This window comes from Papio anubis, chromosome 17, assembly GCF_008728515.1.
Source record: "Papio anubis isolate 15944 chromosome 17, Panubis1.0, whole genome shotgun sequence".
NCBI classification, from domain to species: Eukaryota; Metazoa; Chordata; class Mammalia; order Primates; family Cercopithecidae; genus Papio; species Papio anubis.
Window position 1 is genome coordinate 44606155 of NC_044992.1, and position 17301 is coordinate 44623455.

Here is a 17301-nt window from a genome sequence, read left to right on the forward strand (position 1 = left end):
TCCATCACATTAATCATGGGATAATTAGCATTTGCTACATGGCTAGCACTCTTCTCCCTATGAGGGAAAACCAGAGCACTCAAGGTTTTCAGCCAGGCCACAAAAACGTTAGTCCTGGAAAATATGGTTTCAAGGTTGGTATCTGGTGGGATTTCTGAATATCCGTGTTGAGCATTTGTGGGCCCTTGATTTTTTTAGGATCTCATTTGCAGTAGATTAAACTGCAGGGAACCACCACAAAGAAATGCTAAAGCAATATGTAGAAAATGGGAGGCTTTTCTGAGCCCTCTCTCACCACCACCACCACCCCCGAAGTTATTTTACAGGCCAGCATAGGCCCAGCTCCATGATTCAAGATTCCATAAAAGGACAACTTTTATCAGGTTTCTCTTTGTCTGGAGTCTCAAGGCTGGGATCCAGCAAGACGTCTGAGACCATTGAAGTGCTGTAACTGGGGCCTTGTAGCAGCTGCAATGGCAACAGAATCCGGCTGTGTTCTCTAGAGAGATTTCAGAAGAGCAAATGGAAAGAGAGATGAAGAGCCCTCTTTGGGAATTTCTGTGCACATTCCAATGCTGCCCACACTGCCCCAGGGTGTTGTTATAGACCTAGAAACCAGATTGCTTTAAAATAAAGCGTATAACTGAGTTTTTAAAATTTTGAGTCAAATGGAAACAAACATTCTGTGGAATTATTTTTCCCCCTGTACTGTTGTTCAGACCCACAGGAAGGGGGAACAGTGAAGATAAGAAGTCTAAGGAAATGAAACAAAATGGAGACCAAAAATACAAAGTTTATGAAGAAAGAGCATCAGGGAAGAGTCAACACCATCATCAGGCCTCCTCTGAACTTCTGGCCTTTTCTCTCTCTTACTCCCATGCCCACTGAGCCCAAGTCACACAGTGCTGCTTGGTCAGCACCAAAACTAGAATCATGTTGTTTCTTCTATCTAGACCATCCCCCTGATTTCAGCCTGTGAAATCGTACACATTCTGCTCAAATATGTCTCCTCAGTGACACCTTCCCAGATACTCAACTGGAATTAAGCTTTGTTTTAGCCCTCACCAGTGATTTGTATTCAGGTCTTTCTCCCCAATTAGTAGATGCTTAGGTATTATTTGTGAAGTTAAATTCAGTGCATTTCAAGTGTTGCAGATAGCACAAATTGAGTTTAATATCTTATATATCAAGCCCATATCACTGAAATATGATGCAAATATTTTGAGGTAACAGTTAAGATAACCAAATACACAACAGAGAATTAAATGTGTTATTAGCATCTTGCTTGTATTTTCCATGTAGTCTGACGAGGCGCTATACATCCGTGGATTTATAACATACCTGTGCATGCCGGGGAGCAGTTTATTTCTAGTTTTCTGCATGTCCCCTTTGCACCTTGAGTCTATCTGTATTTCTGTTGCATCTGTCACCAGAGCACCTTGATATCTGGTTGCGCATTGACACAGTTGGCATTTTTTGAAGCTTTTGTCACTTTCTTTGTTTGGGGAAGTAAGTGATTTCTCCTCTTTCTGATTTAGTAATTTTTTCCTAATGTTATTCTTTCTGATATCAGTGTAGCCGATGTCAGAGGAATGTCAGAGCAGCACTTCAAAAAAGAGCCAGGTGTCATGAGAAGCTGCTGGCTCCTCTCTGTCCCTCTGAGGTGGATTCAGTGTCCTATTCCTCTCAACCTCTCATTAGTGTCCCTGACATTGTGCCAAGAATGTTGATTGAAATCGACTCTCCGGATACTGATGCTCATTTGTGATGCCCTGTGGTTCTCTTACATGTTCGCACAGTTAACAGAATCTTCTTCAACTGTTTTCCCAATTGAGATGAGATATTTGGGGATCAAATAGAGCATTTAATGTGATAAGTGGACAGTAATCTTTAGAGGTTAATTTGTTTAAAACCTATGTTAGGTTGGGGTCCCATATGCCCTGTTAGGAGCAAGGACCATTATAATCCATTACTGTTTAAAGTTGAGCTAGCATATAAATTTTAATTCACTCTTAAATGAAGATATATTTCAGTAGATATAATGCTGAAATGCCTAATAATATTCTTATAAAGAAATTCAACAAGCTCTTTAGCCTAAAAAATATTTTTTCAAAATAGTCTCTTAAAATTAAAGTGTCACATTACAGATTAATAAAAATGAAAACTTTAGCTACTTAACCCACCCCTTTTTGTGAGCAACAAGACTTTTTTTCTGTTGCCATATAATAGTTGTCTTTGACTCTGGAGTTGGAAAGACACCTGTTCAGTCTCATGGAAAGATCTGAGATAACTTGTATGCCTGTTTGTATTGTGCCCTCTGAACCTAGGGATGTGTCTAGGGGTGTAATTTTCACAACCAGCTGTGAATGGTGCTTTCCTTCACTATGCAATAGTGCCCCCTACCCAATCTTCCAAAGACCCCAGAAGCATAGCACCAAGCCCATCAATGGGAAGTCTTCTTGATTTGAGCCTACTTTCAGCCACCTGGGAAGGACAGTGTTAGATAAAACAGATGTGGGGATTGGAGCTTCCCCGTTTACATCCATCATCGTAGAGCTTAGTAATGGCGGTGAATGACATAAAAGCTCTATAGCCAATGTTTTTTTTTCTTTCTAGTTGATTCCAAAAGTGCGGTGGAAATCAAGAGTATCTGGTCTGGAACTGAACTGCATAGAACACATTTCTATTGTTCCATCTTTGTATTATGACTAGATTAAGTGCTGTTGCCCGAAAGAATAAAGGAATCAAGTTTTAGTTTTCATTTTTATCATTGCAAATACATTTACATTCTCCTATTTTACAAATGCAAAGAGCAGGCAGGCCACTTTCAATAATTTATTTTAAAATCAATGCTAATGAGGTTATGTCTCGTCAGTAGCCGAGTTTTACAATAAAGTCTGATTTATTTAGAAAAGATCTTTGGTGAAGCTTCCCATCTAATGGCGGTGGGAAGGAGGTGGAGTAGCAGCACTGTGACCCTCCAACTTCGGATCCAATTTGTAATTCACAGTGGAGATCTGACCCAATTTACATTGATTAGAATTGGGAGGAAGAGACAGCTGCGCACAGACAGCAGCGGTAGAATAAACCCTCTCTGCAAAAGTGCCTAAGCACAGCAAATTATTGGTCTTTGTGATGGAGTTGTTTGATATCAACAAAAGAGCTGCTCTCTGTCCAAATTATTAGGTATCTCTAAAACTGAGGATGTACCAACTTTTCCTCTAATGTTTCCAATCCTAAAATTAGTCCCATGTCAAAGGAAACGCATCATAGCCAAGAAAGGAAGGAAGTGGACGAGTAATGAGAAGACAATGTGCAAAGAATATTTAATGTGGTTTATTTCAGCATGATCTGTTTCTTATATTTGATTTCACCCCTCAATTAGCTTAGGTTGTTTTATTCCTCATGGTAGGGTTGAGGGAGCACTACAGGTGGCAAGTAGAACATTCTCTGCTGCTAGATCATACATGGCTATAAGAACTGTTGAGTCAAAGTGCTCCTTCTCCTACTACATTGTAGGGAAAATATATATATATTTTATTTCCCAGAGTATCAGTCTTTTTTTTTTTTTAAGAGACAAAGTCTCACTCTGTTGCCCAGGCCCAGGCTGGACTGCAGTGGTGCAATCAGCCTCAAACACCTGAGCTCAGGCAATCCTCCTGCCTCAGTCTCCCAAGTAGCTGGAACTACAGGTGTGCACCACTGTGCCTAGCTAATTTTTATTTTTATTTTTTATAGAGACAGGGTTTTGCTCTGTTGTCTACGCTGGTCTCTAACTCTTGGGCTCAAGCGATCCTCCCATCTCAGCCTACCAGAGTGCTGGGATTGCAGGCGTGAGCCACCACAACTGGCCGTATCAGTCTCTTTCTTACTTGAAATCAATTACTCCTTTAATGCTTTATAGTATTCTAACATATTTTTATGCTGCTCCTTTTTACCTATGAGCTTGGAGCTTACTTCCCCAGTTTGACACACTGGAACTCATATTGCCCTATAAACATTACATTTAAAAAGAGAAAGAGAAATGTCAAAGATTCATTTAGTGGCAAAACTATGGAGAAGCAAGACAAGCAAATGTCGTTAAGACTCAGGAGAAGGGCCAGGCACGGTGGCTCAAGCCTGTAATCCCAGCACTTTGGGAGGCCGAGGCGGCAGATCACGAGGTCAGGAGATCGAGACCATCCTGGCTAACACGGTGAAACCCCGTCTCTACTAAAAAATACAAAAAACTAGCCGGGCGAGGTGGCGGGCGCCTGTAGTCCCAGCTACTCGGGAGGCTGAGGCAGGAGAATGGCGTAAACCCGGGAGGCGGAGCTTGCAGTGAGCTGAGATCCGGCCACTGCACTCCAGCCTGGGCAGCAGAGCGAGACTCCGTCTCAAAAAAAAAAAAAAAAAAAAAAAGACTCAGGAGAAAAGAAAGTAAATGTAGCCAGGAGGAGCTGAGTATTGAGCCCTCAAAATATTGCTTATTATACCCTATCTACTGTGCACATGTGTGTATATATGTGTGAGTGAGAGAGTGGGAAAAGAGCATGGTGGTAGTGAAAAGAATAGCAAGTGTATTTTTCTTCACTTTGTCCCATGTATAAAATAGCTAAATATGATTCTGGTACACATATTTACTTTATAAAGGCCCAATTCCTATTTTATCAGGTAATGTTATGAGATGAAATCGGTTAATGGGATTAAGAAACGTAGGCCAATTATGTTATGACTTTGACCGTATAAACATTTGACTGGACACTGGCATTGACTTAGAACCCATTGTGAATCTACGGCAATTAATTAAAAGACCATTCCAGCTACCCTCAGGAGCTTATACTCTAATGAACAAGGCAGGCTGAATAAAAACAGTAAAAATAGAACTACAAGCCCCAAGTACTAGGAACATAAAATTATGTACATGACCAGCCTCCATTACAGCTAAACAAAGATGGATACATTAAGGATTAAGGACTAAGTAATCAAAGAGGGTTTTTTGTTTTTTCCCAGGGACAGAGTCTTGTTCTGTCACTGAGGCTGGAGTGCAATGGCAAAATCTCGGCTCACTGCAACCTCTGCCTCCTGGGTTCAACCAATTCTCCTGCCTCAGCCTCCTGAGTAGCCGGGATTACAGGCGCCCGCCACCGCACCCGGCTAATTTTTGTATTTTTAGTAGAGACAGGGTTTCACCATATTGGCCAGGCTGGTCTCAACTCCTGACCTCATGATCCGCCCGCCTTGGCCTCCCAAAGTGTTGGGATTACAGGCATGAGCCATCGCACCCAGCCAGTCACAGAGGGTTGTTCAGACACACACACACGCACACACTCTAACATCCTAACTCTGGAGTGCTTAAAACCGGAGAGAATGCTTTCATAGAGATAATAATTTTGAAGAGAATTCCAGAGAGAAGGAGAAATGGAGTTTGAGGAAAAGGATTAGGATTCTGGTGATAGACATCTGAATAATCCAATGGACTGGAAGCTCCACAATGGCAGGAACTCTGACAGTCTTGTTTATTGCTTGTCCCCAGTTCCTAGTGCGGTGTCTTGCATGTAATAAGCACTTCAACATGCTTATGAATAAATGAAAGGGAAGGGAAGGAGAGGGCCAGTTTGAAGGTGACAAATTAATACTATTTTTTTTTTAAGAACACAGTAGGCCGGGTGCGGTGCCTCACGCCTGTAATCCCAGCACTTTGGGAGGCCGAGGTGGGCAGATCACAAGATCAGGAGATCGAGACCATCCTGGCTAACACGGTGAAATCCCGTCTGTACTAAAAATACAGAAAATTAGCTAGGTGTCCCAGCTAATCGGAAGGCTGAGGCAGGAGAATGGTGTGAACCCGGGGGGCGGAGCTTGCAGAGAGCAGAGATTGCACCACTGCACTCCAGCCTGGGCGACAGAGCGAGACTCTGTCTCAAAAAAAAAAAAAAAAAAAAAAAGAACACAGTAATTGCCAGGCGCGGTGGCTCACGCCTGTAATCCCAGCACTTTGGGAGGCCAAGGCGGGCAGATCATCTGAGGTCAGGAGTTCGAGACCAGCATGACCAACATGGAGAAACCCTATCTCTACTAAAGATACAAAATTAGTTGGGCATGATGGTGTGAGCCTGTAATCCCAGCTACTCGGGAGGCTGAGGCAGGAGAATCGCTTGAACCCAGAAGGCGGAGGTTGCAGTGAGCTGAGATTGCGCCATTGCACTCCAGCCTGGGCAACAAAGAGTGAAACTCTGTCTCACAAAAAAGAAAAAAAAAAAAGAACACAGTAATTAAACTTTCCTTAAAAAAGAGAATATGATGAGCTCAGAGAAAGGGAACCTCTCCATATAAAGAACGTGAGACTGGCTGGATGCAGTAGCTGACACCTGTAATCCCAATACTTTGGGAGGCCAAGGAGGGCAGATCACCTGAGGCCAGGAGTTCTAGACCAGCCTGGCCAACATAGCACAACCCCATCTCTACTAAAAATACAAAAATTAGCCTGGCATAATGGCAGGCACCTGTACTCCTAGCTCCTCAGGGGGCTGAAGCAGGAGAATCCCTTGAACCCTGAACGTGGAATTTGCAGTGAGCCAAAATCGTTCCACTGCACTCCAGCCTGGGCAACAGAGCAAGACTCTATCTCAAAAAAAAAAAAAAATGAGACTGTGAACCACTAATTGCTAATACTGATCATTTATCCCCCCAGATGAAGAGCATGATCTAGAAGAGGATGAGAGTGGCACTCGACGAAAAGGAGGTATAAGAGCTTCTAAATGCACAGGCACTGGGTAGGACATTATGGGGTTCTGATTAGAGAAAGCACCTTTCTCTGAGACTATAAAAATTACCGGACTCAATAATTAAGAGGGTATCTGTGTGTGAACCCCAAAGCCCCAAATAAAGTGACTGGGAAATACCTAAACTTTAAAAGCAGCCATCCATTCACTTTAATTAATGTTCCCAGAACAACCAAGATTTATCCTAGAGAGGGTGGGAAGCCAAACCAGATATTTATTTTTTCCTATCAGTATTTCTTAAATCAGTACAGTGAAAATAGAATTGCCTCATCTCTAAGAGATCAGAGGATTGAGAACGGAAAGAATGGAAATGTCTCCTCTCTGAGGGGCCCAGAGATTGCAAGTTCAGAGGGAAATGGAAATGTGTCAGATCTGAAAAGTGAACACGGGGTGAAAGATAGAATTGCTTGGTGATGCTGACTTCTGATGGCCTGGTTTGATTCCAGGCACATTTGGAAATGAATATGTAACAGGTTTGTTGAATATAAAATTACATCTTATTCATCCCAGACTGTTAACCATGCTTCAGGCTGTTAGTGAGCCCATCCTTTCAAAGGTCAGGTGCCCCTCTGAAGCCTCCTTAAGTGGACCAAGGACCTAGTCCATGGTTGTCAGTAAAGGAATGCTGCACATTGCAAGGGCCACCTCAAGGACATTCGTTCCATCAGCAGAGCCCTAATCATGACTGATTTAGATACTGGCTGATATTTTTCTTAGGGAGTCTATGAAAATCTTAATCCTAGGAATTCTTGCCCTCTTTCCCTCCCTGCTCCTTCTCCGTTATCTGGCCCTGTCTTTTCCCATTCTCCTCTCTCCTTTCCTTATGCTTTTTCTTCTCTTCCTTACCCATCCAGCAAAACCCCCATTTCTAGGTTCATTCTCTACAGAAAGTGAATACTTAAAAGGTTCAGGACTCAACTTCCTAAGAGTCCAGCTTCTCCCAGGGAAGAGAAGAGACAACGAAGATGCAGCCTCAGAAGTCATGTGCCAAAGCAGGAGAGAAAGAAAGCAGGAGAGGCGGGTATGGAAGTATGTGAGTGTAGCTGCAAGTACCTCATGATAATGAACACATGTGATTAGGTCCATTCTGAAACCTGTTTCCTTCTGTTTTCTACTTACTGTACAGAATTCCAAATGAAAATCTGTTCTGACCCACCCATGTTCCACATATATCTTTTCTCAACCAACTTCTATCACCAGTGCAGAAAAGAAATGCTTCATGTGGACAGCTTGGGTGGAGTAACTGTAAGCTTCCTATGGCCAATTTCATATTAAACTCCGTTCAGGAAGCATCGGTCTTTTAGCACAGTCTAGAATCCAGTTTCAGATTCCTCCCTCATCTCATTTCCTCCTTCCACCTCTTTCTCTAAGGTTATATCTGGGAGGTGAAAGGAGCCTTATTTCTTAACTGTTCCTACAACTATAATTCAAATAGGTTTAAAAAAAAAAAAAAAAAAAACCCTTTTGTTCCTCATGCTTCCTGCCTCCAAAACAAGTGTTGTTAAAGTATAGCAAGCTCTGAATATGCTTCTATGGTTTACACTTCCCACCAGTTATGATTGGTGATTTAGTGATTAAAAAACAGGAGGACTTTTTGCTCTCTCTGCAGAATCTGAGGCAGGAATTTTTATTATTTGTTTACTTATTTATCGATTGATTTTATATAGTGCCTTATCTCCAAAGGCACTATAGAAATGGTGAAATATATATAAATCCAAATGTCATCATTTAGTTTTGTAACAATAAAAGATAGAGGTCTGGGGGAAGGGCAGGCAGCCCCAGTGAAGGCATTTAAAAGGCAGGGAGCTCTAGGACAGTGTGAATTCCTATGTCGTAGACAAGCTACACAAGTTTGGGCTACTTAGTTTTTCTCAGGTGCGTGTTTTTTTGTTTGTTTGTTTGTTTTTTGAGACAGAGTCTCGTTCTGTTGCCCAGGCTGGAGTGCAGTGGCGCTATTTCTGCTCACTGCAACCTCTGCCTCCCGGGTTCAAGTGATTCTTCTGCCTCTACTTCCCGAGTAGCTGGGATTACAAGCACGTGCCACCACGCCTGGCTAATTTTTGTACTTTTAGTAGAGACGGGGTTTCACCATACTGGCCGGGCTGGTCTGGAACTCCTGACCTCAGGCGATCCGACCGTCTTGGCCTCCCAAAGTGCTGGGATTACAGGCATGAGCCACCGTGACCAGCCTTTTCTCAGGTGTTAACATGCTTTTGGGGAGAAAAAAAAAAATTTAAGCAAGCTGACCTTTCCCTTCTTCGTTTTTTCCCAAAAGATGCTATGGCTAGCAGAGTTACTTTTAAAATCCAAGTACTTTTCTCCAGCCTCGATGGATCCTGTTCCTTGAATGCTGTGCTTTTTTCCCTGATGGAATTGCTAACATTCTTAAGGCCCAACTAGATCTTATCAGAATAGTGGGGGAAGGGATTGAGTTCATCCTTATTGAGTGTTAATGACCCTGTAAGATGTAATTTCTTTTATTTCATTCTGTTACCTAGAAAATCTATCACAGCCTTGTAGTATTGATTGCTCAATCTATAAAGAGCTCAGTTTACAGCATAACTGTTAGTAACAGGGTTATTTTAATGAGTGACTCTTCAACACCTCAGAGTTTCACTAAATTCCAACCCATCAGCCCAATAGTCTAACACTAAGGGTCTTAGGTAATGAGTTTATCACCTTTCCTTATCATGAAAAGGTAACCTCCAGGTAACCAAAAATGAAACTTCCTCTGTGTTCGTTTTTATAAAAATTACGGCCATTTGTTTGCGTGTGCTATGTCAAATAAAAAGCAACCCTGGAGGCACAAATTATCCTTAGATACATAAAATCCTTGACCAAGGAAAACCTGAAACAGACCCCTCCCACCCTACCTCCCTCAGTCTGCCCCCAACCCCAACTCTGAAATTGTGGGCACACTAAGCCAAAAGTAGACACAGATCACACTGTTGTGGTCTTATAAGCAAACGATTACTTTCAGGAGGGCCAAAAAATGGTTGCTTATACCACTCCATCTTTGAGGCCCTCTTCTCACTTTAGGCTTACCAATAGAGTGAACTACTACATGAAAGAAACAAAGGGAAACCACAGAGGTGTTTGCAGCTCTTATCCTTTGAAGCCTGTTTTCCAAGACCAAACATGAGCTGATTATCAACCAGCTAAAATTTTGGCCCAATGAAAAGAGTAAATGACATGAAAATCAGAATCTGAGTGTACTCCACTTCCAAATCATACTTATAACACTAGGATCACAGTAATTTCAAAACTCAAGATTAAAGCACTATGAAATAAGTAAATGATATTATCGAATTGCTCTTCCTCCTCTGGTGCCACAGTCAGTGAGGGCTTGGCAAATATTTTCATAGCTTCCTTCCAAAATAGTTTATAAACTATCAAGGCTGGGCGCAGTAACTCACATCTGTAATTCCAGCACTTTGGGAGGCTAAGATGGGAGAATTTCTTGAGCCCGGGAGTTTGAGATCAACCTGGGCAACAAAGCGAGATCCTGTGTTTTCAAAAAATTAAAAAGATTAGCTGGGTGTGGTGGCATGCACCTGTAGTCCCAGCTACTCAGGAGGCTGCAGGGGGAAGATAGTTTGAGCCCAGGAGTTCGAGGCTGCAGTGAGCTATGATTGTGCCACTGCACTTCAGCCTGGGTGACAGAGCAAGACCCTGTCTCAAAAAAAAAAAAAGAAAGAAAATTATCAGAGTTTACTTGAATGGACTGAACATGTTGGACCTTTCTGACCTGGCTTAAAGAACATTTTAAGTCACTTCCAAAGGGTCACTACTTTGGCGTTTTTTGTCCAAGTCTCACCATCCCACCATCCCATCCTCTCGTAGGACTGGCTTTATCCATCTTCACGTTTTGTTTCTCTTTTCCATACCTTAAGAGGTTGTACTTAATGCCAGGCCTTATTGACACAATCATTTTAGTAATCAAGAAAATGTGAATAACTTGCTGGCCTGCCTTTAGCCACTTTTCCCTGGTCACAGCCTGAATTCTGTCACTACCCAGTGACTCCCAAACACAAGCTGAACTCTGGAAGGAACAGTCAGGTTTTATTGTCCCTAAGGAAGGAGAAAGGCAGAGAGATGTCCTGGTCCTCTTTACCTTAAAACTTTGCTCGTCGTAGAGGCTAATTTTCAGACATTGACTCTATCACCAGTAGCACCAACTTGGCCTCAGTTACAAGAGAAATGATTGTTACTAGTTGTAAAGAACCTGGCATGCAATGACAAATGCTTTGCAATAAATAGAAAAAAGAAACCAATACTTTTTTTAATTTGATCTGTTGCTATTCTTCTTACGATATTTTGGTTGCTTGGAGTTTAGCTTCCATTACATAGGATAAAGAGAGTAAGATGCTGCTTTTTTTTTCTCTAGAAAAAGCCCTTCTCAGCTCTGCTAGCAATTTAAATGCAGTGATCATACCCATTAGCTTCTCTATCATTGTAATTGTTGTTAATTGTTATAACTGTTTTAGTTATTAGTGGTGTCATTATTGCTCTAGGTCCTCTGTCTGTTTTATGCTGAATATATTAGTGCTTTGCTTTTGAATTACCAGGCTTTATTTAGTGCAGAGTTACGTTTTTTTGAGAGACATTGAGAAATGCTGGCATTAAGCTTTATTCTTTTGTTTTTCATTCCAAATGAACAGACTGGAAAAAAAAATAATTAGATGGAATAATGTCCTCAAAATGAGAATGAGGATGTTTTGAATTAATTAAATGGTCAGAATGCTGCACCATTTCTGATTTCAGACGCCTGCCAGAGTAGTGTAAGCCTAAAGGAATCTAAATCCAGACCATAGAGGCAAGCCTCACCCTTGGGCTCTCGGTTCCTCTCTCTGCTCTACAGGAATCAAAGTCGGCCGGGCGCAGTGGCTCATGCCTATAATCCGAGGTAGGCGGATGGAGGGAGGCCGAGGTAGGCGGATCGCCTGAGGTCGGGAGTTCAAGACCAGCCTGACCAACATGGAGAAACCCCTCTCTATTAAAAACCCAAAATTAGCTGGGCAAGGTGGCACATGCTTGTAATCGCAGCTACTCGGGAGGTTGAGGCAGGAGAATCCCTTGAACCCAGGAGGCAGAGGTTGCGGTGAGCCAAGATCGCGCCATTACACTCCAGCCTGGGCAACAAGAGTGAAACTTCGTCTCAAAAAAAAAAAAAAGAAAAGAAAAGAAAAGAAAAAGAAAAGAAATCAAAGTCTCCTCATGCATTATCTTGTTTATAGGATGAGTTGGGCAGGTTTATGGAGAAGCTGGACTAACCCTGCAGACTTCTGGGCTTTTAAGCTCTTGCTGGTGCCAAGCTTCAGGAATGCAGCCCTCCTCCAACTTATCCTTTCCCCTCTTCAAGGTCTTTAAATAACACCCACTTGGTCAGAAAAGCCTTTTCTGATCCCTCAAACTATGTTAGATTCCCTATTACACACAGCATCCTCAACTTCTCCTTTACAGACATATCATAATCATAAATAAACATTTGTGTAACTGTTTTTTCCATGGTGCCTCCCTGACTAGAAGGTACCCTTGAAAGGAGGGCTCATATGTGGCCAATGTGGGATTCTCAGTATCTAACACAGTCCCTAGCATTTAGTAGGTACTGTATACATGTCTGTTGGATGCTGAGAAATGAATTAGTGAAGTTGCATGCACACATAGACATAAATGCATATCACATGTGTATTTAACAGGAAGTCTGCAGTATGGAGTCATCTTGCCCAGCTAAGGAATTACCCCTCACTGATTTCCTTAATATAGAATACTTCTAGCTAGCTAGCAAGTTCAAACTTTTCCCAGTTTTTAGCCCTTCATTCTGCCTGTTTTTTGGAGCTGTTCTACTTCTGACAATCCCTATTCTTGGACTGAGCTAAACCGTCTCCTGGATTCCTGAACTCTTTTTTCTTTGGCCTTTAACATCAAAGACCTTTTCTATCTTTCTTTCTTTCCTGGAAGGCTTCTGTTTTTCTCCTAGCTTCTTGCTTTCCCTGTGATCTGTTGTGGTTTTAGAATAAATCTTTCTCCAGATATTTTCCCAGGCCTATATGTACCCAATGTCAAATCACTTTTTATGTATACACCAAAAAGGCACTCAGTATTAGGACCTATCCCACATCCAGGCACACAGTAGGAAACCATACTCCAAAGTGACTATTTGCTAGACCAGAAAAGACCAAGATAACCTTGTTGGTCTCCTTACCACTCAGAAATATTGTTATGGTTTTAGAATCTGTTTTTTAAAAAATGGTTTTCTCTACCATTTTTACATATATAAATCCATGAAAAATATTGATGTCAATATCCTTTCATTCCTGAATTTAGTCAAAATCTTGGAGTGATTAATCAACTCCATTAAAATTGAAAATTCATAATATATCCTCTGGGAAAACTACTTTCATTTTTCAGGGATTGATATTTCTCTATTATTTCATGTACTTGTATTTCCAAAAATGTATGCTTTGTCTTTTCAATAGTTAACATATTTCTCCCAAAGTATTTTTCTTCTAAACATATTATCAACTCTGTGGCAGAATGTTTTCACAGTATTTATCTTGTTTGCTGCCCTCTGTTGTCTACTGCACACACAGACAATTTTATGTGTGAAGAAAACATGCCTGAATTTCTATACGGTTGACATTTTTACTTTTGTTTGCAGTATCTGAGTCTTAACTAAATAGTTATCTCCCTCCTCTGTTTTTGTACCCTTTAAGATTCCTACCAAAGTTCTCTTCCAGAGACATATAGGGATTTTGTACCTCTGTGTCTTTATTATTTAAATTGCTCATAAGTCAGGAACAAGTAGAAAAAAAGCAAATATAGGGAAGGTGTCTGTGCCCCTACTGCCCACTTACCCTGTCCTCAGTCACCAGTACCATCACTGCTCATGGGAGGGTAAAATGAATAAAGGGAAAGGTGGAAATCTATAGAACAGAATCCCCCAAAATCATGTGAATTTTAATTAGAACCCAGGACTCCTGACTCCCATCAATTGAATTTCATCTTTTGTAGGTGCTTTGTTCACAGCTCTGATACAGAGCACCCCAAGGAACAAGGAGCATCCCTGGTCTAGTGGGCATTAGCTCTCCTGCCATTCAAATCCCCAGATCCTCTCCCACTTCGTACTCTAGTGTTTAACCTTTCCGGGTAGAAGATCAATACAAATTCTTCATTGTTAAGAATCGATGGCTGTCCTGTGGCATCATTGCCATCTAGTTTTGCTGAGAAGCTCAGTAAATCTCTCCAGCTGCTTCTAAAGCTTGGTTTGTCGTCTTCAGTTGCTTTCATTTTTAATGCAGATCACTTTGGTTTCTGTTCCCCTGGGGCTTGCAGATAAATCTTGGCAGACATGTTCAGGGTCTACAAATGAGATGCTGGAAAAGGGCCAGCCCACCCAAATTTAGTTGTAATGGATGAGACACCCCCTTGGTTCCACTTAAAGACTGGGCTATTCGTTTCAGTATTTATTGGTGATTACTTCATATAGTACCTAGGTGGGAAGTTCCCAGGATAAGTTCCTATGGACAAAGGAGGCCGAAAAGTGAGCTGTGATCCAGAAGCCTGCTAGCTGACTCAGCCTTTCTTGTAAATAGGCAGAAGTCACAGATTTACTTTGATCCTTCAAATACATAATGAAGAGAAAAACTAGATAGTTTAGTTGCCCTGAATCAGGAAAGTCTAGCGGGAAACCTCTGCACTGCTTACTTACAAACCAAGTGAAAAATTACCTGCCTGATTTTCTTTTATTAATAAATAAATATATTTATCATATTGTTGAACGGCATCCTACTAGGAGTGATCTTTAAATATTTAATGTTAGTTAATGATCTCCTTCTCCCATAGTCCTTTGCTCATGCTGAGTGTTCGGCTGTATCTCATCTCAACCCCCCTTAATCTGAGGTTTCCTAGGGACAATATCAGAACCCTGGTTTCCATTTGCAGCAAAAACATGGGCTCCTTGGAAAAAATAGAGTCCTTTTAACTTTGATTTCTCCACTCTTTGATCAGCAGACTATGCCAGTTACTACCAGGGCCTATGGGATTGCCATGGTGACCAGCCAGATGAACTGTCCTTCCAACGGGGTGACCTCATCCGCATTCTGAGCAAGGTAAGGACAGAAACCGTGGGGCTTGAATCGAAAGTCAATGTTTTCATTCTTGATTTAGTCACCATAAACAGAATTATTCCATGTCCTACCCTTCCCATGGCTCTCTCGTATATAAATTCCCATTTACTCATAATTGTTAGGAAGAGTTTTACATGAAATTCCAGATTCAGGAACCAATTTCACATTTAAAAATACAAGGCCAGGCAGGGCATGGTGACTCACGCCTGCAATCCTAGCACTTTGGGAGGCCGAAGCTGGTAAACTGCCTGAGCTCAGGAGTTCAAGAAGAGCCTGGGCAACATGGTGAAACCTAGTCTCTACTAAACTACAAAAAATTAGCCAGGTGTGGTGGCATACGCCTGTATTCCCAGCTACTTGTGAGGCTGAGGCAGGAGAATTGCTTGAACCCGGGAGGCGAAAGTTGCAATGAGCCAAGATCACGCCACTGCACTCCAGCCTGGCGACAGAGCGAGACTCCATCTCAAAAATAAATAAATAAATAAATAAATAATAAAAATAATAATAAAATAAAAAATGCAATAAAATTGGTATTATACCAAAACTATGCCAATCAAAATTTAATCTTTCTCAGGGACTTGTGCTTAAAGGCCATCACTATGTACATAATTTATTACCACATAATACTATTGAAAACATTCTGGCTAGGTAAGCTGCCTTCTTATTTCATTTATAGATAAACAAGACTGTAACATAATTATGCATGGGGGAGGAGTCAGAGCTAGTTAACTCAATTGGTCTGAGCAATTGCTGATAAGGCCAAGAGAGTGAATTCAATCCCACACAGGTCAGCTAACTTTATTCTCTTCCTCAGTCACAAGTTAACCCCTAGTTCCAGCTAACCATCTCACAAATAGTATTGTTGACCATAAACAAACTGGTTTTTTAAAAAAAGGGTGGATTATTACAGATTAATCACTGATGTGAAGAAGATTCAGAACTCATGGGCTACAGTTTGGGGGATCAGTAGCATCATGTTGGTAAAGAAAGACCATACATATTCTATGGGTGAGCTAAAATAATAGGCTCTGTCCCTAGCACTTATTAAAAAGCCCTCTCTCTATGCAGCCAATCAATCTCCACAAACACATTTTTGAAATAGGCACAACTTGCTCTTTAATTGCTGAGTATGTGGATTCCATAAGGGAAAACTAAAAACCCATTGGTTATTAATCTATCATTTATCGTTTATCTTTCTTCTTTTTTTATGTGTCAATATCTTTTATCTTTATTCTGTGAATTTTACTACCTTGGGAAAAGGTTCGTTTCGGTTTGAGATATACCATAAGCACCTTAGGAAACAGTCTAGGTCTGACCCACAGCACCTTTCCATGGTTCCAACAGAATCAGGGCCCTTTAAAAACGGACCCAATTCAAACCCAACCCTTTGTTTGCAAGACAGTAGGAGGCCTGCAGGCCTTGCTGAGTGAGATCACAATCTTCTAGTGATTTCTCCTGGATCCTTAACTCAGTACCACCCTAGTGCCATTTAGGTGCAGCTCCAATACACCAAGAATAAATTGGAAGCAAAGAAGGGAGTGGACATTGGCCTGATTGGTATTTCAAATGCCCGAAAGCAAGGTTTGCCGTGTAATAGAATTTGTGTACATTACCACGCTGGCATTACAGGGGTAATCGAGTTATCCACTCAGGTGTGACCAGGCCTCTGTTTGCCCAGAGCCTGCAGGTGAACAAATTAACTGTTTACTTTGTCTGGAGGTGCCTGCAGCAGGAGGGGGGAAGAACAGAGCCAGACTGGCTGCTGGCCTTCTCTCTGTCATGATTATTTTGTTTGTTTTGCATGTCTTTTGCCTTTGTTAATGGCTTCTCACTGGGGGTCCCTTTTCTCTAGTTAGAAGGGGTTGTGCAGTGACCTGTCCTGCAGTATGGAGCTGTCTGTGGTTACAGTGGCTATTGTATTGTTAAGAAATCTCAAAGAACATGGGGAACCAACCCAATCTTAAAAAAAAAAAAAAAAAAAAAAAATACCTCTTGCCCTTCTCTGTTACTTAAAGCTAACATAGGCCAGGCATGGTGGCTTACACCTGTGATCCCAGTATTTTAGGAGGCCGAGGCGGGAGGATGCTTGAGCCCAAGAGTTTGAGACCAGCCTGGGCAACATAGCAGGATCCCATCTCTACAAAATAAAAAATAAACTAGCTGGGTGTGGTGGTACATGCTTGTAGTCTCAGCTACTCTGGAAGCTGAGCTGGGAGAATCACTTGAGCCCAGGAGCTCAAGGCTGCCAGGATTGCTGCCATGATTGCCACTGCACTCACCTGGATGGCACAGTGAGACTCTGTCTCCAAAAAGAAAAAAAGAAGAAAAGAAAGCAAATATATCAGAGTTTAATTCAATGAGAATACCTCGCTGCCGTGTTTCTATCAGCTTCTTTCTCCTCTCTTCTG

General features: G+C 41.6%; 1 protein-coding gene across 19 annotated transcripts in view; it reads left to right on the plus strand.

Annotated features, from left to right (window-relative positions):
• Window positions 1-17301, plus strand: part of SKAP1 (src kinase associated phosphoprotein 1) — a 302157-nt gene that overhangs the window by 257840 nt on the left and 27016 nt on the right. For 5 of the 19 annotated variants that reach the window (XR_002518069.2, XR_002518068.2, XR_002518067.2 and 2 more), the window contains 3 exons: window positions 6674-6724; window positions 7619-7797; window positions 14778-14875. Coding sequence is in view for 12 of the 19 variants with exons in the window: in XM_021928954.2 (XP_021784646.1) it covers window positions 6674-6724; window positions 7619-7797; window positions 14778-14870 (323 nt within the window). In the remaining 7 variants the exon portion in view is untranslated. Of the gene's footprint in view, window positions 1-2616; window positions 3574-6673; window positions 6725-7618; window positions 7798-11528; window positions 11671-14774; window positions 14880-17301 lie in introns of those variants that run through there. The other 14 variants (XM_017950524.3, XM_021928958.2, XM_021928959.2 and 11 more) reach the window with 9 other exon arrangements.